This window comes from Lygodium microphyllum, chromosome 14 (assembly GCF_053477565.2).
Source record: "Lygodium microphyllum isolate KBCC chromosome 14, Lygodium_microphyllum_v1.1.10, whole genome shotgun sequence".
Taxonomy (NCBI): domain Eukaryota; kingdom Viridiplantae; phylum Streptophyta; class Polypodiopsida; order Schizaeales; family Lygodiaceae; genus Lygodium; species Lygodium microphyllum.
The window spans coordinates 93,417,948-93,441,740 of NC_141148.1; the positions used below are offsets into that span (position 1 = coordinate 93,417,948).

Here is a 23,793-nt window from a genome sequence, read left to right on the forward strand (position 1 = left end):
ATTGTATATTCAATATTCAGTCATTCATTCGACTTTCCATTGTGCTTATTGTCTTTGAGTTACCCTAACCCTAACTGTACTCTGTAGAGTTTATGCTTTGTGGTACGCTTTCAGTTATGTTTCTGCATTAGGGTATTTTTTCACACAATTTGCATTTACATGGACAGAATCTGCGTTTTCAGGTTTTGACACTATGCAAGGCTAGGCGACAGTATCTGCAGACTATGTACCTACTTTGGTGGCTGCCAACTCTGCATTTATCCATCTGCTGGCTGCATTTTGGTCTGATCTCTCCTCTCCGATCTCCTCTGTCTCTTTGCAGCAGTCATTTTGCTTGATCAGCTGTTTTTTACACTGTCTGAACTCTTGAATAGTACTTCTTGGTCTAGGTCTTGGCAGTTCTCTCTCTCTACATTTATCCTTTACTTCATCTTTTCTCCTCATCTACAATGGAACACCTCTGTTATTCAGTTATAAAGATTCTAACTATCTCACCTAGAGTGTTGTGATGAAAGCATGGTTTGCGCAAAAGTGTTGTGGTATGTTATTTGAAGAGTTGTCATGCATCCCAATATGTTAGATCCTATACCACCAAGTTGGGACCACAACAACTACAAGGAGGCAATTCTTACTTGGGAGACAAATGATGCATATGCTTATCTTGCTCTTCTCAAATGCATCTTTAAAGAGATCCTTCTAGCAGTTACCTTCTACATGACAACTTCAAAAGTGTGGGAGAAGTTACAAATGTTGTATGAGGCACCATCTGTTGAGAAACCCTTCACCCGCAGTTTGCGTTTTTTGTGTTTCTGCGTTTTGCGTTTAGGGTTTGCAGCCCCAAGAAGGGGCACCATCCTAGACTAATTGTGCCTATTTATAGGCCACTCTCTCATTCATTCCTTATGGCTGATTCATTCAGTCCGTCGCCTCTTCTCTCCAACCTCTCCATTGCCCTCACACCCCTTCAGGAGGACATTGAGGTTCGTGATTCATGGCTGTCTTCATCATCTTCCTTGTGCTACGACACCCTTGTTCCCTTGTATCACATTCACTCCATGATTCAAAACTTCATCATTCCATTCATCATAGTTTCTTCTCTCTTCTCTTCTCTTCTCCATGTTTGCCAAGTTCACTCCGTGTTCCTCCCCGCAAACCCTATTGACTCACTGGTACATCATCTTTTGACATGGTATCAGAGCTGAATCTGCTCAAAGAGCAACAAAGATCCTCCATTCCAGTGATAGCAAAGACCAGTGGCGGATTCGGCATCCACTTCTCTTCTTCCGCTGCATCAAAATCTCGTTTTTGCAGGTTTTAGGCGTTTTCAGCTTGCTGCCCACACCCCTTTCATGGAGGGCATCGCAGTCTCAGCTGTCCCTTGCTGTCATCTACAGTCTGGTGCATGTTTCCAGCCTTCCACCCGCAGTTTGCAATTGTTTACAGCAGAGCGACTATTGTTGATCACTCTCCATTCAAAAAACAATCTCGTTTTTGCAGATTTCAAGTATTTGAGCTTGCCGCCCACACCCCGGATGCGGAGGACATCGCGGTCCAAGTTGGCCATTACTGTCTATAATAATCTAGTGCCTAATTCCAGCCTATCACACATTGTTCAGAGCTGATTTCAGCATACTGACTATTGCTGCTAGTTTTTCCTGCGTTTTTAGCCTTTCTCTCTCCTCACCTACGTTTTTTGTCTCTCTCTCTCTCTTCTCACCTGCGTTTTTCTATTGGTTGCAACCTCTTACTGTTGGTAGCGTCCTCCCACTGGTAGCTCACTTTCAGCCCTTCCAGTGCCCTCCCACCCCTTGTGGCGAAGATTGCGGTTCGTGCTTCACACTACCCTCTGTAAAGAAATACCCTAACACAGAAATATAAGCAGAAACCATACGACAAAGCACAGACTGATAAAAGAACACAGTTAGGGTTAGGTTAACTTCGAGACAATGAACACAGTCAATGAATGAAGTGATATGACTACTGAATATACAATACTCATACAGCAGACACACTATGCAGTGAATGAAAACTGTACCTCGAACTCATGTATCTCAAGGATCGGGGCAAGGGTAATGAGCTGGAGATTGTGTCGTACTCTGGATGTATCCTGAATCGCAGCAAGGCAGCCTCCAGATGTCAAACACCAGCAAACACAGTAGTGAGAAACTGGATTTGATGCAGACAGCAGTGAGGAGAGAGAAAGACTAAAAACGCAGGCAGGACAACCTGCAAGAGAGAGAAAGACTAAAAATGCAAACTGCAAGAGAGAAATACTAAAAACGCAGACAGGACAACCTGTAGGAGAGAGAAAGACTAAAAATGCAAGTAGAACAGCCTGCAGGAGAGAGAAAACTGCCAATCGATACCTACAGCAGCTGGGCGACAACCTGCAGGAAGCAAAAGCAGGGCTATGATGGCGTGCCAGGCTGTACAGCAGCAGGTCTGCACAAAAACAGCAATCGCTTGACTGGAATCAGCTTCAAACTGCATGAAGAGGAATGGAAATCAAGCGCCAACTGATGGAGACAGCAATGAACAGCTTTGGCTAAGATGTCCTCCTTGAACGGAGTGTGGATAGCAAGCTGAAACACCTGAAATCTGAAAAAAACGAGATTGAGGGCTGAATGGAGGGCAGCATACGTATTTATAGAAAGTTTGGGCCATTCCAAGTGGATTTGTGCTTATGGGACACAGAAACTCTCTAGGATCGCGTTTCTTTTAAATAAACAAGGTTTCTTCATTAATTAAGCATGTTTTGGGACTGTTTAAGTAAAGCTAACGCATTTTTAGCTCAATACCCTCTCTCAGGTCCAACAACAGTGCCACGAGAATAGAGGCTAGTCAAGCACTTTCTTGGTTTATCTTTTACCCCAAGGTGTTCCACCTCAAAGCAGCCAAAGCATCGAACAAAGGATGCGCGTCAACTACCCAGTGGCCTACTAAGACTACAAAGGCGATGGTTATCTTACTAAGGAAGCCCAAGTGATTACCCCAAAGAGGACAGGGCATCGGACAAAGGGTACACGTCGACTGCCCAGTGGCCTACCAAGTCTACAAAGACGGATGGAATCAGCTATGAACTTTTTTTGTTTGTTTTTTTTTTAAAGGGATTTTTAGGTTTGATAGATTAAGCATTAACTGAGGTTTCAAATCAGTTTCGTCCTATTGAGTATCCGTGCCCCAAACGGGAGAGTAATAAGGGATGGTCAAAGACCCAAGACCTTGACAAAACAAGCATACTATCCCTACCATTACTGGGTATCAATGATGTCAAGAATTTATACAGCTGTCTTCTTGAACCTCGCTTCATGACCAAGATCAGTTATGGCAACAAACTGATAATAGATTTCTCCTAATTTCGGGAACATACAACACATTTGAAATATTTTTTACATCACCACTTATAGCAAAAAATAAAATAATATCTGTGCCTGTAGTAGGGCATTTTGCATCATTTCCAACCGTCACGGTGATGGATTCTTGTAGAGGTTGCATAGAACTGTATAGACCTTTCTTGTTGGTCATGTGACGAGAGGCCTCACTATCCAACACCCATGAGTCAGTGGTAGATTCTTCTTGCATCGAAGAGCACACCACACCACTGGGCTGAGGGAAGGATAAGGTCCTAAAGGATGTGTCTATGTTTCCATAACCCCCGGATGTGATGTGCGGTGCGACATGAGGTATCCGAAATGGAAATGTAAATGGTGTGAATGGAAGTGGAAAAGTAGCGAAAGAATGTGGTGGGATGGGTGGGTTTTGGAAATGTGGTGTGTGAGGTGCAGATACATTTTGTTCGTTTTTATCATTTAATGATTGGAAATGAAAATGTGAAGATAATGATGCACCATGCAATGAAGAAAAAGGAACACCAAATTCATTATGATTTTGTGAAGTAGATAGAAAAGAAGGAAGGTTAGAAGAAGAGGTACTTGGCTTTTAATAATCCCCACAACGTGTATTAACATACAAGAATTGGTCCTCAAGATGAGCTTTTCCGTAGTCAATAAACTGAACTCTTTCTTCCACATGATCTCTACCAGAACATTGCAAAGAAAAAGTGGTAAAAGAAGAAGGAACAAAAGACAAATCTAAAATACCTTGCATTCGAGTGAACAGAAGAGAATGAAAGAAAGGAACGTACTCCAGCCGCATAGCAATCAGTCAAGTGTGCCCAACACACTCAAATGTTAAGTCGAAATGATGAAGCTGAGAGTGAAACTCGGGCAACAAGCCTTGCAAAAGCTCGACAATAGCACAATAATACAAGCCTTCCATGAGCAGATAACCTCGTATGGAATAAGGGTCGGATCAAGTTGGGGTTCCAACCCTACACTAAATTCCATAGTTTCTAAGAATCTAAGACATGCCTCATTAAATGCATACTTGGCAGATGAGAAACTAGAACCATGACATGTCTATGAAGATGGATAGATGGAGGATAAGATGGTGGTGGTAGTTATGGATAAGTAGGAGGGGGTTAAAGATGGATACGCAGAAATCCAAGGAGTGTTGATTGCTACGGAGATACCGAAACGGTCATAGGTCCATATGATACCATAGTTGTAGATGAAAGAATTGGGAAACGATAGCCTTGTCCAAATGTCGGCTAGGGCACTACAGAATGATCAGACGGTCCACTAGGTAATGCCATAAAGCAAACTATAGTACAAAACGATCCACAATCGAAGAATGCCCTAGAGGGCAAAAACTCAAGAGTGTGTGTAGAAGGTCCAACCTCCATCACAGATACACCACTCGGAAACAAGTACATAGAGGTCCTAAAGGTTGTGCCTAAATGTGCAAAACCCCCTAGTGTGGTATGTGGTGGATAATGTGGTGCACTTAATGAAGGCTGAAAGGAATATGCAGCGGAAGATTAGGGAGGGATGGGTGGAAGCCCAAATGGATTTGTGATAGAGAAGTCATTTGACCCTTTTGTTGTTCCTGCTTTCATGAATGGGCTTTCCAATCAAAGGCCAAGGTTTCTTAGAGAGAACTAGCTCTGATACTATGTAAAGAAATGCTCTAAACGCAAAAAGCATGAAACCAATCGTACAACAAAACACAAACTGATAAACTCAAAATATAATTAGGGTTAGGGTTAGGGTAACTCAAAGACAGTGAATACAATGAATAATAAAACGAATGAATAATGAATATGCAGTGCTCATGCAACAAATTCACTATGTAGTAAACATTAAATCTCAAACTCTCGTATCTCTCGGATCAAGGCAAAGGTTATGAGTTATAGAGTGTATTGTACTCAAAACAGATCCCGAAACACAACAAAGGCAGCCTCTGAGTGTTGAACACCGGCAAACGTAGTCAAGAAAGGTTGGATCTAATGCAAACAACAAAGCAAGAGAGCAAAAGACTAAAAATGCAAGTATCTGAGAAGAGAGAAAAACTGAACAACATTTGTTAGATGCAAATGCAAACGTCACAAGTGAGAGAATGTCAAGTGGCAACGAGAAACTGCAAACACAACATTCAAACAAGAGAGAAAATCCTAGTGACTGCAAACAACAAGTGGTGATAGCATCAAACAGTAGGCGACAACTCCCAACACAGGTGACAACTCCACAGGCCTAGCAATAGCAACAACCGTATGCAAAAGGTTGGAATCAAGCTCTGAATGACGACAGGTGGCTAGCGGAAGCTCTGACCACGATGTCCTCTGCGAACGGGGCGTGGGCAGCAGAGTTGTCTCCTAACACCTGCAAAAGCAAGATTGAGAAAGAGTGGTGGATTGCATGCCTATTTATAGAAAGTTTGGGGCACCCAAATTAGGGCTTTGCATGTGGAACACAGTAACTCTCTAGGATCATGTTTCTTTTTAATATAAAAGGTTTTCTTCATTGCATTTTTAGCTCAATAACTTCCCTGTGCTCACACCCCGTTCCGAGGAGATCTCAGCCAAAGCTATCAATTGCTATCCACATCCATCATGCATCTATTTTCAGCCTCCCGTGCAGGTTTTCTTCCCTGATTGCTGCCGCCAATTGTCACCTCTCCATCACGAAGACTGCATTCAGCTCAGCGGCCTGTTGGCTGGCTATGTTTGCTATCACCACCCCCTAGCTAGTTGCATTTGGCCCTTCCAACAGCCAGCCTACACTTTAACGCCATCATACTGCTGCATTTAGTCTTCCCAGTTGCCATCTGATAGTCCATGTCATCAACAAATCTGCCTTTGGTTGTTTTCTCACTCCACTGTGCCTATACCCATGACACTAATCCGGCACCACTATCCCACACTACGAGGCTGCCTTGTTGCATTTTGGGATCAAGAGTATGACACTCTCCCACTCAGCACCTTTGCCTTGGTCCTCAAGACACGAGAGTTCAAGGTACAATTTTCATTTTCTGCACAATTACTTTGTTGCATGAGCATTGTATATTCAATATTCAGTCATTCATTCGACTTTCCATTGTGCTTATTGTCTTTGAGTTACCCTAACCCTAACTGTACTCTGTAGAGTTTATGCTTTGTGGTACGCTTTCAGTTATGTTTCTGCATTAGGGTATTTTTTCACACAATTTGCATTTACATGGACAGAATCTGCGTTTTCAGGTTTTGACACTATGCAAGGCTAGGCGACAGTATCTGCAGACTATGTACCTACTTTGGTGGCTGCCAACTCTGCATTTATCCATCTGCTGGCTGCATTTTGGTCTGATCTCTCCTCTCCGATCTCCTCTGTCTCTTTGCAGCAGTCATTTTGCTTGATCAGCTGTTTTTTACACTGTCTGAACTCTTGAATAGTACTTCTTGGTCTAGGTCTTGGCAGTTCTCTCTCTCTACATTTATCCTTTACTTCATCTTTTCTCCTCATCTACAATGGAACACCTCTGTTATTCAGTTATAAAGATTCTAACTATCTCACCTAGAGTGTTGTGATGAAAGCATGGTTTGCGCAAAAGTGTTGTGGTATGTTATTTGAAGAGTTGTCATGCATCCCAATATGTTAGATCCTATACCACCAAGTTGGGACCACAACAACTACAAGGAGGCAATTCTTACTTGGGAGACAAATGATGCATATGCTTATCTTGCTCTTCTCAAATGCATCTTTAAAGAGATCCTTCTAGCAGTTACCTTCTACATGACAACTTCAAAAGTGTGGGAGAAGTTACAAATGTTGTATGAGGCACCATCTGTTGAGAAACCCTTCACCCGCAGTTTGCGTTTTTTGTGTTTCTGCGTTTTGCGTTTAGGGTTTGCAGCCCCAAGAAGGGGCACCATCCTAGACTAATTGTGCCTATTTATAGGCCACTCTCTCATTCATTCCTTATGGCTGATTCATTCAGTCCGTCGCCTCTTCTCTCCAACCTCTCCATTGCCCTCACACCCCTTCAGGAGGACATTGAGGTTCGTGATTCATGGCTGTCTTCATCATCTTCCTTGTGCTACGACACCCTTGTTCCCTTGTATCACATTCACTCCATGATTCAAAACTTCATCATTCCATTCATCATAGTTTCTTCTCTCTTCTCTTCTCTTCTCCATGTTTGCCAAGTTCACTCCGTGTTCCTCCCCGCAAACCCTATTGACTCACTGGTACATCATCTTTTGACATGGTATCAGAGCTGAATCTGCTCAAAGAGCAACAAAGATCCTCCATTCCAGTGATAGCAAAGACCAGTGGCGGATTCGGCATCCACTTCTCTTCTTCCGCTGCATCAAAATCTCGTTTTTGCAGGTTTTAGGCGTTTTCAGCTTGCTGCCCACACCCCTTTCATGGAGGGCATCGCAGTCTCAGCTGTCCCTTGCTGTCATCTACAGTCTGGTGCATGTTTCCAGCCTTCCACCCGCAGTTTGCAATTGTTTACAGCAGAGCGACTATTGTTGATCACTCTCCATTCAAAAAACAATCTCGTTTTTGCAGATTTCAAGTATTTGAGCTTGCCGCCCACACCCCGGATGCGGAGGACATCGCGGTCCAAGTTGGCCATTACTGTCTATAATAATCTAGTGCCTAATTCCAGCCTATCACACATTGTTCAGAGCTGATTTCAGCATACTGACTATTGCTGCTAGTTTTTCCTGCGTTTTTAGCCTTTCTCTCTCCTCACCTACGTTTTTTGTCTCTCTCTCTCTCTTCTCACCTGCGTTTTTCTATTGGTTGCAACCTCTTACTGTTGGTAGCGTCCTCCCACTGGTAGCTCACTTTCAGCCCTTCCAGTGCCCTCCCACCCCTTGTGGCGAAGATTGCGGTTCGTGCTTCACACTACCCTCTGTAAAGAAATACCCTAACACAGAAATATAAGCAGAAACCATACGACAAAGCACAGACTGATAAAAGAACACAGTTAGGGTTAGGTTAACTTCGAGACAATGAACACAGTCAATGAATGAAGTGATATGACTACTGAATATACAATACTCATACAGCAGACACACTATGCAGTGAATGAAAACTGTACCTCGAACTCATGTATCTCAAGGATCGGGGCAAGGGTAATGAGCTGGAGATTGTGTCGTACTCTGGATGTATCCTGAATCGCAGCAAGGCAGCCTCCAGATGTCAAACACCAGCAAACACAGTAGTGAGAAACTGGATTTGATGCAGACAGCAGTGAGGAGAGAGAAAGACTAAAAACGCAGGCAGGACAACCTGCAAGAGAGAGAAAGACTAAAAATGCAAACTGCAAGAGAGAAATACTAAAAACGCAGACAGGACAACCTGTAGGAGAGAGAAAGACTAAAAATGCAAGTAGAACAGCCTGCAGGAGAGAGAAAACTGCCAATCGATACCTACAGCAGCTGGGCGACAACCTGCAGGAAGCAAAAGCAGGGCTATGATGGCGTGCCAGGCTGTACAGCAGCAGGTCTGCACAAAAACAGCAATCGCTTGACTGGAATCAGCTTCAAACTGCATGAAGAGGAATGGAAATCAAGCGCCAACTGATGGAGACAGCAATGAACAGCTTTGGCTAAGATGTCCTCCTTGAACGGAGTGTGGATAGCAAGCTGAAACACCTGAAATCTGAAAAAAACGAGATTGAGGGCTGAATGGAGGGCAGCATACGTATTTATAGAAAGTTTGGGCCATTCCAAGTGGATTTGTGCTTATGGGACACAGAAACTCTCTAGGATCGCGTTTCTTTTAAATAAACAAGGTTTCTTCATTAATTAAGCATGTTTTGGGACTGTTTAAGTAAAGCTAACGCATTTTTAGCTCAATACCCTCTCTCAGGTCCAACAACAGTGCCACGAGAATAGAGGCTAGTCAAGCACTTTCTTGGTTTATCTTTTACCCCAAGGTGTTCCACCTCAAAGCAGCCAAAGCATCGAACAAAGGATGCGCGTCAACTACCCAGTGGCCTACTAAGACTACAAAGGCGATGGTTATCTTACTAAGGAAGCCCAAGTGATTACCCCAAAGAGGACAGGGCATCGGACAAAGGGTACACGTCGACTGCCCAGTGGCCTACCAAGTCTACAAAGACGGATGGAATCAGCTATGAACTTTTTTTGTTTGTTTTTTTTTTAAAGGGATTTTTAGGTTTGATAGATTAAGCATTAACTGAGGTTTCAAATCAGTTTCGTCCTATTGAGTATCCGTGCCCCAAACGGGAGAGTAATAAGGGATGGTCAAAGACCCAAGACCTTGACAAAACAAGCATACTATCCCTACCATTACTGGGTATCAATGATGTCAAGAATTTATACAGCTGTCTTCTTGAACCTCGCTTCATGACCAAGATCAGTTATGGCAACAAACTGATAATAGATTTCTCCTAATTTCGGGAACATACAACACATTTGAAATATTTTTTACATCACCACTTATAGCAAAAAATAAAATAATATCTGTGCCTGTAGTAGGGCATTTTGCATCATTTCCAACCGTCACGGTGATGGATTCTTGTAGAGGTTGCATAGAACTGTATAGACCTTTCTTGTTGGTCATGTGACGAGAGGCCTCACTATCCAACACCCATGAGTCAGTGGTAGATTCTTCTTGCATCGAAGAGCACACCACACCACTGGGCTGAGGGAAGGATAAGGTCCTAAAGGATGTGTCTATGTTTCCATAACCCCCGGATGTGATGTGCGGTGCGACATGAGGTATCCGAAATGGAAATGTAAATGGTGTGAATGGAAGTGGAAAAGTAGCGAAAGAATGTGGTGGGATGGGTGGGTTTTGGAAATGTGGTGTGTGAGGTGCAGATACATTTTGTTCGTTTTTATCATTTAATGATTGGAAATGAAAATGTGAAGATAATGATGCACCATGCAATGAAGAAAAAGGAACACCAAATTCATTATGATTTTGTGAAGTAGATAGAAAAGAAGGAAGGTTAGAAGAAGAGGTACTTGGCTTTTAATAATCCCCACAACGTGTATTAACATACAAGAATTGGTCCTCAAGATGAGCTTTTCCGTAGTCAATAAACTGAACTCTTTCTTCCACATGATCTCTACCAGAACATTGCAAAGAAAAAGTGGTAAAAGAAGAAGGAACAAAAGACAAATCTAAAATACCTTGCATTCGAGTGAACAGAAGAGAATGAAAGAAAGGAACGTACTCCAGCCGCATAGCAATCAGTCAAGTGTGCCCAACACACTCAAATGTTAAGTCGAAATGATGAAGCTGAGAGTGAAACTCGGGCAACAAGCCTTGCAAAAGCTCGACAATAGCACAATAATACAAGCCTTCCATGAGCAGATAACCTCGTATGGAATAAGGGTCGGATCAAGTTGGGGTTCCAACCCTACACTAAATTCCATAGTTTCTAAGAATCTAAGACATGCCTCATTAAATGCATACTTGGCAGATGAGAAACTAGAACCATGACATGTCTATGAAGATGGATAGATGGAGGATAAGATGGTGGTGGTAGTTATGGATAAGTAGGAGGGGGTTAAAGATGGATACGCAGAAATCCAAGGAGTGTTGATTGCTACGGAGATACCGAAACGGTCATAGGTCCATATGATACCATAGTTGTAGATGAAAGAATTGGGAAACGATAGCCTTGTCCAAATGTCGGCTAGGGCACTACAGAATGATCAGACGGTCCACTAGGTAATGCCATAAAGCAAACTATAGTACAAAACGATCCACAATCGAAGAATGCCCTAGAGGGCAAAAACTCAAGAGTGTGTGTAGAAGGTCCAACCTCCATCACAGATACACCACTCGGAAACAAGTACATAGAGGTCCTAAAGGTTGTGCCTAAATGTGCAAAACCCCCTAGTGTGGTATGTGGTGGATAATGTGGTGCACTTAATGAAGGCTGAAAGGAATATGCAGCGGAAGATTAGGGAGGGATGGGTGGAAGCCCAAATGGATTTGTGATAGAGAAGTCATTTGACCCTTTTGTTGTTCCTGCTTTCATGAATGGGCTTTCCAATCAAAGGCCAAGGTTTCTTAGAGAGAACTAGCTCTGATACTATGTAAAGAAATGCTCTAAACGCAAAAAGCATGAAACCAATCGTACAACAAAACACAAACTGATAAACTCAAAATATAATTAGGGTTAGGGTTAGGGTAACTCAAAGACAGTGAATACAATGAATAATAAAACGAATGAATAATGAATATGCAGTGCTCATGCAACAAATTCACTATGTAGTAAACATTAAATCTCAAACTCTCGTATCTCTCGGATCAAGGCAAAGGTTATGAGTTATAGAGTGTATTGTACTCAAAACAGATCCCGAAACACAACAAAGGCAGCCTCTGAGTGTTGAACACCGGCAAACGTAGTCAAGAAAGGTTGGATCTAATGCAAACAACAAAGCAAGAGAGCAAAAGACTAAAAATGCAAGTATCTGAGAAGAGAGAAAAACTGAACAACATTTGTTAGATGCAAATGCAAACGTCACAAGTGAGAGAATGTCAAGTGGCAACGAGAAACTGCAAACACAACATTCAAACAAGAGAGAAAATCCTAGTGACTGCAAACAACAAGTGGTGATAGCATCAAACAGTAGGCGACAACTCCCAACACAGGTGACAACTCCACAGGCCTAGCAATAGCAACAACCGTATGCAAAAGGTTGGAATCAAGCTCTGAATGACGACAGGTGGCTAGCGGAAGCTCTGACCACGATGTCCTCTGCGAACGGGGCGTGGGCAGCAGAGTTGTCTCCTAACACCTGCAAAAGCAAGATTGAGAAAGAGTGGTGGATTGCATGCCTATTTATAGAAAGTTTGGGGCACCCAAATTAGGGCTTTGCATGTGGAACACAGTAACTCTCTAGGATCATGTTTCTTTTTAATATAAAAGGTTTTCTTCATTGCATTTTTAGCTCAATAACTTCCCTGTGCTCACACCCCGTTCCGAGGAGATCTCAGCCAAAGCTATCAATTGCTATCCACATCCATCATGCATCTATTTTCAGCCTCCCGTGCAGGTTTTCTTCCCTGATTGCTGCCGCCAATTGTCACCTCTCCATCACGAAGACTGCATTCAGCTCAGCGGCCTGTTGGCTGGCTATGTTTGCTATCACCACCCCCTAGCTAGTTGCATTTGGCCCTTCCAACAGCCAGCCTACACTTTAACGCCATCATACTGCTGCATTTAGTCTTCCCAGTTGCCATCTGATAGTCCATGTCATCAACAAATCTGCCTTTGGTTGTTTTCTCACTCCACTGTGCCTATACCCATGACACTAATCCGGCACCACTATCCCACACTACGAGGCTGCCTTGTTGCATTTTGGGATCAAGAGTATGACACTCTCCCACTCAGCACCTTTGCCTTGGTCCTCAAGACACGAGAGTTCAAGGTACAATTTTCATTTTCTGCACAATTACTTTGTTGCATGAGCATTGTATATTCAATATTCAGTCATTCATTCGACTTTCCATTGTGCTTATTGTCTTTGAGTTACCCTAACCCTAACTGTACTCTGTAGAGTTTATGCTTTGTGGTACGCTTTCAGTTATGTTTCTGCATTAGGGTATTTTTTCACACAATTTGCATTTACATGGACAGAATCTGCGTTTTCAGGTTTTGACACTATGCAAGGCTAGGCGACAGTATCTGCAGACTATGTACCTACTTTGGTGGCTGCCAACTCTGCATTTATCCATCTGCTGGCTGCATTTTGGTCTGATCTCTCCTCTCCGATCTCCTCTGTCTCTTTGCAGCAGTCATTTTGCTTGATCAGCTGTTTTTTACACTGTCTGAACTCTTGAATAGTACTTCTTGGTCTAGGTCTTGGCAGTTCTCTCTCTCTACATTTATCCTTTACTTCATCTTTTCTCCTCATCTACAATGGAACACCTCTGTTATTCAGTTATAAAGATTCTAACTATCTCACCTAGAGTGTTGTGATGAAAGCATGGTTTGCGCAAAAGTGTTGTGGTATGTTATTTGAAGAGTTGTCATGCATCCCAATATGTTAGATCCTATACCACCAAGTTGGGACCACAACAACTACAAGGAGGCAATTCTTACTTGGGAGACAAATGATGCATATGCTTATCTTGCTCTTCTCAAATGCATCTTTAAAGAGATCCTTCTAGCAGTTACCTTCTACATGACAACTTCAAAAGTGTGGGAGAAGTTACAAATGTTGTATGAGGCACCATCTGTTGAGAAACCCTTCACCCGCAGTTTGCGTTTTTTGTGTTTCTGCGTTTTGCGTTTAGGGTTTGCAGCCCCAAGAAGGGGCACCATCCTAGACTAATTGTGCCTATTTATAGGCCACTCTCTCATTCATTCCTTATGGCTGATTCATTCAGTCCGTCGCCTCTTCTCTCCAACCTCTCCATTGCCCTCACACCCCTTCAGGAGGACATTGAGGTTCGTGATTCATGGCTGTCTTCATCATCTTCCTTGTGCTACGACACCCTTGTTCCCTTGTATCACATTCACTCCATGATTCAAAACTTCATCATTCCATTCATCATAGTTTCTTCTCTCTTCTCTTCTCTTCTCCATGTTTGCCAAGTTCACTCCGTGTTCCTCCCCGCAAACCCTATTGACTCACTGGTACATCATCTTTTGACATGGTATCAGAGCTGAATCTGCTCAAAGAGCAACAAAGATCCTCCATTCCAGTGATAGCAAAGACCAGTGGCGGATTCGGCATCCACTTCTCTTCTTCCGCTGCATCAAAATCTCGTTTTTGCAGGTTTTAGGCGTTTTCAGCTTGCTGCCCACACCCCTTTCATGGAGGGCATCGCAGTCTCAGCTGTCCCTTGCTGTCATCTACAGTCTGGTGCATGTTTCCAGCCTTCCACCCGCAGTTTGCAATTGTTTACAGCAGAGCGACTATTGTTGATCACTCTCCATTCAAAAAACAATCTCGTTTTTGCAGATTTCAAGTATTTGAGCTTGCCGCCCACACCCCGGATGCGGAGGACATCGCGGTCCAAGTTGGCCATTACTGTCTATAATAATCTAGTGCCTAATTCCAGCCTATCACACATTGTTCAGAGCTGATTTCAGCATACTGACTATTGCTGCTAGTTTTTCCTGCGTTTTTAGCCTTTCTCTCTCCTCACCTACGTTTTTTGTCTCTCTCTCTCTCTTCTCACCTGCGTTTTTCTATTGGTTGCAACCTCTTACTGTTGGTAGCGTCCTCCCACTGGTAGCTCACTTTCAGCCCTTCCAGTGCCCTCCCACCCCTTGTGGCGAAGATTGCGGTTCGTGCTTCACACTACCCTCTGTAAAGAAATACCCTAACACAGAAATATAAGCAGAAACCATACGACAAAGCACAGACTGATAAAAGAACACAGTTAGGGTTAGGTTAACTTCGAGACAATGAACACAGTCAATGAATGAAGTGATATGACTACTGAATATACAATACTCATACAGCAGACACACTATGCAGTGAATGAAAACTGTACCTCGAACTCATGTATCTCAAGGATCGGGGCAAGGGTAATGAGCTGGAGATTGTGTCGTACTCTGGATGTATCCTGAATCGCAGCAAGGCAGCCTCCAGATGTCAAACACCAGCAAACACAGTAGTGAGAAACTGGATTTGATGCAGACAGCAGTGAGGAGAGAGAAAGACTAAAAACGCAGGCAGGACAACCTGCAAGAGAGAGAAAGACTAAAAATGCAAACTGCAAGAGAGAAATACTAAAAACGCAGACAGGACAACCTGTAGGAGAGAGAAAGACTAAAAATGCAAGTAGAACAGCCTGCAGGAGAGAGAAAACTGCCAATCGATACCTACAGCAGCTGGGCGACAACCTGCAGGAAGCAAAAGCAGGGCTATGATGGCGTGCCAGGCTGTACAGCAGCAGGTCTGCACAAAAACAGCAATCGCTTGACTGGAATCAGCTTCAAACTGCATGAAGAGGAATGGAAATCAAGCGCCAACTGATGGAGACAGCAATGAACAGCTTTGGCTAAGATGTCCTCCTTGAACGGAGTGTGGATAGCAAGCTGAAACACCTGAAATCTGAAAAAAACGAGATTGAGGGCTGAATGGAGGGCAGCATACGTATTTATAGAAAGTTTGGGCCATTCCAAGTGGATTTGTGCTTATGGGACACAGAAACTCTCTAGGATCGCGTTTCTTTTAAATAAACAAGGTTTCTTCATTAATTAAGCATGTTTTGGGACTGTTTAAGTAAAGCTAACGCATTTTTAGCTCAATACCCTCTCTCAGGTCCAACAACAGTGCCACGAGAATAGAGGCTAGTCAAGCACTTTCTTGGTTTATCTTTTACCCCAAGGTGTTCCACCTCAAAGCAGCCAAAGCATCGAACAAAGGATGCGCGTCAACTACCCAGTGGCCTACTAAGACTACAAAGGCGATGGTTATCTTACTAAGGAAGCCCAAGTGATTACCCCAAAGAGGACAGGGCATCGGACAAAGGGTACACGTCGACTGCCCAGTGGCCTACCAAGTCTACAAAGACGGATGGAATCAGCTATGAACTTTTTTTGTTTGTTTTTTTTTTAAAGGGATTTTTAGGTTTGATAGATTAAGCATTAACTGAGGTTTCAAATCAGTTTCGTCCTATTGAGTATCCGTGCCCCAAACGGGAGAGTAATAAGGGATGGTCAAAGACCCAAGACCTTGACAAAACAAGCATACTATCCCTACCATTACTGGGTATCAATGATGTCAAGAATTTATACAGCTGTCTTCTTGAACCTCGCTTCATGACCAAGATCAGTTATGGCAACAAACTGATAATAGATTTCTCCTAATTTCGGGAACATACAACACATTTGAAATATTTTTTACATCACCACTTATAGCAAAAAATAAAATAATATCTGTGCCTGTAGTAGGGCATTTTGCATCATTTCCAACCGTCACGGTGATGGATTCTTGTAGAGGTTGCATAGAACTGTATAGACCTTTCTTGTTGGTCATGTGACGAGAGGCCTCACTATCCAACACCCATGAGTCAGTGGTAGATTCTTCTTGCATCGAAGAGCACACCACACCACTGGGCTGAGGGAAGGATAAGGTCCTAAAGGATGTGTCTATGTTTCCATAACCCCCGGATGTGATGTGCGGTGCGACATGAGGTATCCGAAATGGAAATGTAAATGGTGTGAATGGAAGTGGAAAAGTAGCGAAAGAATGTGGTGGGATGGGTGGGTTTTGGAAATGTGGTGTGTGAGGTGCAGATACATTTTGTTCGTTTTTATCATTTAATGATTGGAAATGAAAATGTGAAGATAATGATGCACCATGCAATGAAGAAAAAGGAACACCAAATTCATTATGATTTTGTGAAGTAGATAGAAAAGAAGGAAGGTTAGAAGAAGAGGTACTTGGCTTTTAATAATCCCCACAACGTGTATTAACATACAAGAATTGGTCCTCAAGATGAGCTTTTCCGTAGTCAATAAACTGAACTCTTTCTTCCACATGATCTCTACCAGAACATTGCAAAGAAAAAGTGGTAAAAGAAGAAGGAACAAAAGACAAATCTAAAATACCTTGCATTCGAGTGAACAGAAGAGAATGAAAGAAAGGAACGTACTCCAGGTCTTGATCTCCAAGAGGGGGGTCCATCCCTAATAGAGGCCTCGACAGCCCTGCCACATCATCAAATTTACACGCAATATTTGAAGAGAGAAATTCATGCATATCTTCATTTAGAAGCTTTTCTTGAAGGGCAATCCTTCGATCGAGCTCCTCAATCTTCTTTCGTCTATAAGCTATGATCAATTTGTATTCTTCAAAGATCAGCTTGCCTAGCTTTTCTTCCATGTAATCAGAAGTATCTTCCACCATGTCAGAACTTTGTGGAGCAAGCTGATAGGCCCACTCTCGCTCGGTTCTCGGCATAGTTGGTTTTGGAGACTGAATCGGTGTTGTTGTATTTGAAGTCATTTGAACCTACTATTGTTCTTGCTTTTTGTATAGAGCTTTCAGATCAAAGGCCTAAGTTTTTCAAAGTGTACCACGCTCTGATACCATATAAAGAAATACCCTAACACAGAAACATAAACGAAAATCGTACGACAAAGCACAGACTAATAAAAGAACACAGTTAGGGTTAGGGTAACTCAAAGACAATGAATACAGTGAATGAATGAAGTGATATAACTACTGAATATACGATACTCATGCAACAAACACACTATGCAGTGAATGAATATTGTACCTCAAACTCTTGTATCTCAAGTATCGGGACAGGGATAATGAGTTGGAGAATGTCGTACTCTGAATAGATCCGAATCGCAACAAGGCAACCTCCAGATGTCGAACACCAACAAACGCAGCAATGAGAAGTTGGATTTGATGCAGTCAACAATGAGGAGAGAGAAAGATTAAAAACGCAAGCAATAGGTGAGAGAAAGACTAAAAACGCAGATAGAACCGCTTGCAAGAGAGAGAAAACTGTCAAACGACACCTACAGCAACCGGGCGACAACCTACAGAAAGCAAACGCAGGGCTATGATGGCGTGCCAGGCTGTACGGCAGCAGGTCTGCACAAGAATAGCAATCGCCTGGCTAGAATTAGCTCCAAACTGCGTGAAGAGGACTGAAAATCAAGCGCCAACTGATGGAGACAGCAATGGACAGCTTCAACTGAGATGTCCTCCGCGAACGGAGTGTGGGCAGCAAGCTGAAACACCTGAAATTTGCAAAAACGAGATTGAGGGCTGAATGGAGCGCAGCATACGTATTTACAGAAAGTTTGGGCCCTCCCAAGTGGGTTTGTGCTTATGGGACACACAAACTCTCTAGGATCGCGTTTCTTTTAAATAAACAAGGTTTCTTCATTAATTAAGCATGTTTTGGGGCTGTTTAAGTAAAGCTAATGCATTTTTAGCTCAACACCCTCACACCCCTTGAGGCCGACATTGCTGTGCGTGGTTTGTGGCTGACCTCTTCCTTCTTCAGCAAGGCACACTTGTACCCATGGCTTCTTTACCAACAGATGACCAAACTACTGGGTACTCCTACTGTGGCATCACCAAACACACCACCGATGCTTACCGACTTCGACCTTTGCTCCCCACCCACCCAGAGTATATGCGTCTTCCACTAGGCACTCCTTGTGCCACCTCTCCTTTCTGGGACACAAAGATTCGTCTACATCAGCTCTTAGAGTACTATGCTCAAGGCAATAAGACGCATCCGATATGCACTAAGTTTTTTCAAGTACATGAAGGATCGATTGGCGTTGCGACCTCCTGGAGATCGTCGCAATGCCAGCGGGAGTCTTCTCCCACCCATTTTCGGGTATAATGGCTACCATGGCCCACGGTTCTGCAATTTGCTCCATCAAGAGACAATGATTGTTTGATACCGTCTCCACGTCAGCCCGCTCCTTCGAGAGACAGTGGCTACTCAACTCCTTCCACTTCTTTGGCTTCTCGGTCTGCTCCATTGAGAAGCAGCGACTATTGCCCACTCATTGCTCAGTCTGAGCCCCACTCTTCACCCTCACCTACTCAGGTTTGAGAGGCCACCTCTGGGAGTTCTTTACCACCCCAAACACCTTCTTCGGCACAACCGGTGGCACTTCCTTCATCCTCAGACATTTCAGAGTCCGCGATCCATGAGTTTTTGGATTCCCTATCTACCTCAGAGGGGGATGATCTTTCTTTGCCCTCGGAGGGGGCATCTACATCTACTGCGACTTTAGAGGGGACTCCTATTCCTCCAGTTTCAAAGGGGGTCCCCACCCCCTGCTCAATCCTTCGCACACCTTGGCAAAGGCCTTTTACCTTCTTCTTCTTCTACCCTTGGATAGGGTGGCTTCCTTCCAACGGTCATCTCACTTATTGATACCCAAGATCTCGAGGATCTACCTAGATCAGGGCCTTGGAGGTTCAACCGTGACTTGGTGACAAGGCCTTCGTATTCGTTCTTGCATGGATACACAAAGCTAATGGCTTCTCTCCCAAGGTTGAGTTTTGGGTTCTCCAATCCACTCTATCTACTGTTCTTTACTGCAGGTTACCTTTCAGGTGGAAATCTTGGATCTTAGGGATCCTCTACATCTTCTTTCTCCTCTTCTTCTTGCCTTGGTCACTTGGTCAGCATGGGGCCAACTCCCGAGATCGAGTACGTGCATATCCTTATGGTTCTCAACACCACACAAAGTCCAATATTCCTTCTATGCATTGCATGTTTTCATCATCTTTGTACTAGGGCGCTAGGGCAAGTGACCAATTTTTCCACGAGGGACACTGTCCAAGTGGCACTTGCTACATGAGCATTCTTCAACATGTAGCATTCCATACCTCACTCTACTCTTCTTCCCCTTTTTTGGGCCTGCTGAGAGGGGGTGTTGAGAAACCCTTCACTCGCAGTTTGCATTTTTTTGCATTTCTGTGTTTTGCATTTAGGGTTTGCGTTTAAGGTTTTCAGCCCCAGAAAGGGGCGCCATCCTAGACTGACTATGCCTATTTATAGGCGACTCTCTCATTCATTCCTTACGGCTGATTTATTCGGTCTGTCACCTCTTCTCTCCAACCTCTCCACTGCCCTCACACCCCTTCAGGAGGACATTGCGGTTCGTGGTTCGTGGCTGTTTTCATCATCTTCCTTGTGCTACGGCACCCTTGTTCCCTTGTATCACATTCACTCCATGATTCAGAACTTCATCATTCCATTCATTAGAGTTTCTTCTCTCTTCTCTTCTCTTCTCCATGTTTGCCGAGTTCACTCCGTGTTCCTCCCCGCAAACCCTATTGTCTCGCTGGTACGTCATCTTTTGACACCGTCAACCATGCAAGTTGTAACCCTCTATGGTCACCTACGAACTCTGAATACGATCCAGTCTTTTCTTCTTCGGGTTACACAAGTACACAGTCAACTTTGACACATGCAGTCTGCTCTTCCAACGCTCATCTTGAGGGGATTGTGCTCTATTTCCTCCTCCCAAGTTTGATAGTGTCACAGCGTTTTACGATATCAAACATCAATGACCCTCCTCAACTTTGATGATATGTCATCCATGTTGCTTGAGCATGAGGCATCTTTGCATTTATGAGGGAGGTTTTTGAAACATCCATATAGGATCCAACCTCATGAGACAAGACACAAAGCTGTATCAATGAATATAAAAGGACTAGATATCAAACTCACCTCCCAATCATAAAGCCAAACAGGCTCACCCTCGAGCAGCCTAGGAGCTAGAAGCACTCTGAGTGATGACCACTTCCCAAGGATCAGTGTCCCATACCACCAATCCACACCATCCTTGTCTACCGATGCATCGGTCTACGAGCCAAGAGTCCAAGAGTGGTGATCACACAATGGATGTGCACAATTGATTCTTATAAATAGGACTCAACTGCCCCAATCCTGAAGTGCTCTTAGTGCATTCGCACTAAGTCACTTCATGACCACATTAACCAATGCTACTAGCGCTGATTCTCCATGCTTAGGTAAAGGGAAGTGGGTCTCCCTCTTTGTATCTCAAGCATATGCATGAGTTTTTACCATCTTCTTCAAGCACCGAGCCCTCTTTCTCAGGAGACACACACACGTGGCACATTTTGCAATGTGTGTCCATCCTTTCTTTTCCCAATAAAAATGTCATAGTTTGGTTAAAGGTTCCCAAAAACATGCCACCTATTCTGAGGTCATCTGTCAGGTAGGAACTTCATTTCCTTTGTGGTTAGCTGCTTATCCTTACAGATCTTATTCATTTTGCACATAACAGCTTTATTTGTATTCTGAATCTGTTAAAATATTTGTGCATTCTGTACTTACTTATAAAACCAAAAATAAAGTATCCCATAACTGAAAATCCCAAAAAAAACTAAACATCTTAAACTCTCTACCTACCCACAGAATTCACAGCAGCTTCAACAGCATCTTTCCTAGTTTTGTCAGTCGGCAGTGCTACATGTGGTAGCACTGAAAAATAGTCCAACCTGCAATCACAAGGCAGTCATTCTCAAGGGATACCAACTATGCTGAAGAGTTTGCAGACAGAAAACTAGCTTCAGCACCTGAAAGTACTATTGTCAGTTCCAAAAGTAATAAGATCCCCTTCATTCAAAACAATTTCCTTGTTTGGAAATGAAAAGACAGGCTTGGCTCCAGCAGATTTGTTGACAAATGAGCCAAATTTCGAGAGGTCTCTCAAAACAATGTTGGGTCTTGTAATGCTTGATAGGTCCTCAGGTGAACCCTTTGACTCAACAAGCTCTACTTTAATCTCAGCATGTAATCGTGAAACTGTCTTATCTGTTTGAATAACGATTTCACAGCCTGCATGCAGAGTCTCAAGTATAAGAAAAACAAAACAGCAGTCATTTGCTTTACCGAGATGATGCAGAATGGAAAAGGGGATACCTTTGCGGCCAACCTTGTAGTTTCCTGATTTTGTGAAGTAGTACTTCGTCAATCCTGTTCAGTAGCATGAAGAAGCCACATGATTAAGCAGGATTTGATGTAACATAGATTGCAATTATGTGCAACTGATCAACTTAGAATAACTTCATAGGAGTTGTGTGATGCTCTCTTGATACTCCAATTGCAGGTTATCAGCTTAAACAAAATATGGACACTACATGTTGACAGTCGTGTTATTTCCCTGTGTCATCTCCTATTTGTGAGCCACAATCTGACTCAGACAGGGACATTTGGAGCTGTGGCACTATTCAGACAGCCTTGTTTTGTTAGTCGGTGTCCAGCCACGCCTATCAGCATCTACCATAGAGAGATGTTGAAGCTTCAACTCAAGGGTCATGCAATGCCCAAATATCCAGACCTTGTAAAGAGATGTCAAACTGGTCTAGACTTCTGCTGCGGTGGAAATATGTCTTGCATGCATGGGCCTAGAGTCTGTACAACTCAAGAAGAGAAAAGAGTGGGCTCTGGTGTTGAGCTGATCCCATGAAGCTATTGAGTCCGCAGCCACTCCAACATGGGGATCAACAATAGGTTGGGAAACAGGGAGACTCACAAAATTCCATAAAGCAAAGGTGTCAAGGATGCACTCAATTTTGCATGACCATAGGGAATAGTTCATTCCATCCAACTTTTCAGAGGCAAGAAGAAAGGGTAGGCTAGACACCTGCATGGGGGGTGCCATAACAGCCAATCATGAAGTGGTGGCTATGAAAGATGTAGCAGAGATGGAATGATATGATGGTGGTCCGAAAAGGAACCCGGTCACAGCCCCTCTTATCTATCCACATCACGCGATTAGTGTCGTGATCTTGGTGGTCTGAACAACGATCCTCTCAGTCATGGTTGTATGAATGTTGGTCTTCTTGGTCTCAATCTTCACTTCGCAGTCCTCGTGGTACCAATCAACTATCCTGCCAGTCTGCCATCTATGTCCTTCACAAATCCTTCAAAGCACAAAAACGCTGCTTCTGATGGGGGAAGTGACCTATAGGATGATGTCACCTATTCATGGCCCATCCAGCCACTGATCAACGATTCTAGTGTGCAACAGATTAGAAGGAGAGTGTCCAAGGCTGAAACAAGTCTAAACACAGCTGTCCAAGGAGGAAAACCTGCAAAATGCAGAGTGCAGACAGGTTAGGACAGGAAATGCATGCTGGTCTCAGCCTGGGACTGATCTGTAGACCCTGAAACAATCCATCCCGCCAATATGCAGATGTTTGAGGACCTCCAGAGCTTCAAAACATGGTCGCATGGCCTGCAAAACTGCCAACCCACATTGGAAGGGTGATGCCAAATGAAAATGCAGCCTAAGATGGGTGTCCAAGGCTGAAATGAAGCTGGTATTGACTGAAAAACAGGCTGTCCTGCACAAGAAAAAACAGAAAATGCAGGTCTTAAACTGTGAAAGATGACGCCAAGCTCGCATTGTCGCTGACAAATGCTCATCTTCAATCAACTCCAGCTCCCACCAAGGCGAATGATACCATGTAAGAGTGTGCAACAAGGACCACTTTGGTGATGAATTGGCCTAGCCAATTCAATTGTTGGCTGGTCAAATTATACTTTTGAACATGAAATAAATATTAAATTATTTTTCAGAATTAATATTCTGAAAATTAATTTAATAATACAAGAATTTGCTGGAAATTAGATTCGGAAGGTGTTAGCCAGTGTCATTTCCTGGACAGTCGGCCAGTCGGAGAGCAGAGCAGTACGGATGCCACGTCAGCAGTGTACAGCAGCAGGCAGGATGCCACGTCAGCAGGGCTGTGCAGTCGGCCAGTTTTTATGCAGTCGGCTATTTATAGTCGGTTTTGTGGACACTCCAGCATTCATTATTTTCAGATTCTGATCTTGAGATCTGTTGGCTGAGACAGACTGTGCTCGGGCTGATCGAGATCGAGGTCATCAGGTCAGAGACATACGCAGATATTTCCTCTGCCCCTTGTGTATTTCTGCACTCTTATACAGCATACTACACCGCAGATTTTCTGTGTTTACACTGACTCCT

At 43.5% G+C, this 23,793-nt stretch overlaps 1 protein-coding gene across 1 annotated transcript in view; it reads right to left on the reverse strand.

Annotated features, from left to right (window-relative positions):
• The window catches only part of NBS1 (nijmegen breakage syndrome 1), a 219,384-nt gene that overhangs the window by 185,680 nt on the left and 9,911 nt on the right, over positions 1-23,793 (reverse strand). The window contains exons 2-4 of the mRNA XM_087693122.1: positions 21,720-21,773; positions 21,374-21,635; positions 21,207-21,295 (exon numbers count right to left, since the gene is read on the reverse strand). Of these exons, the coding sequence (XP_087549248.1) occupies positions 21,207-21,295; positions 21,374-21,635; positions 21,720-21,773 (405 nt within the window). The remainder of the gene's footprint in view (positions 1-21,206; positions 21,296-21,373; positions 21,636-21,719; positions 21,774-23,793) is intronic.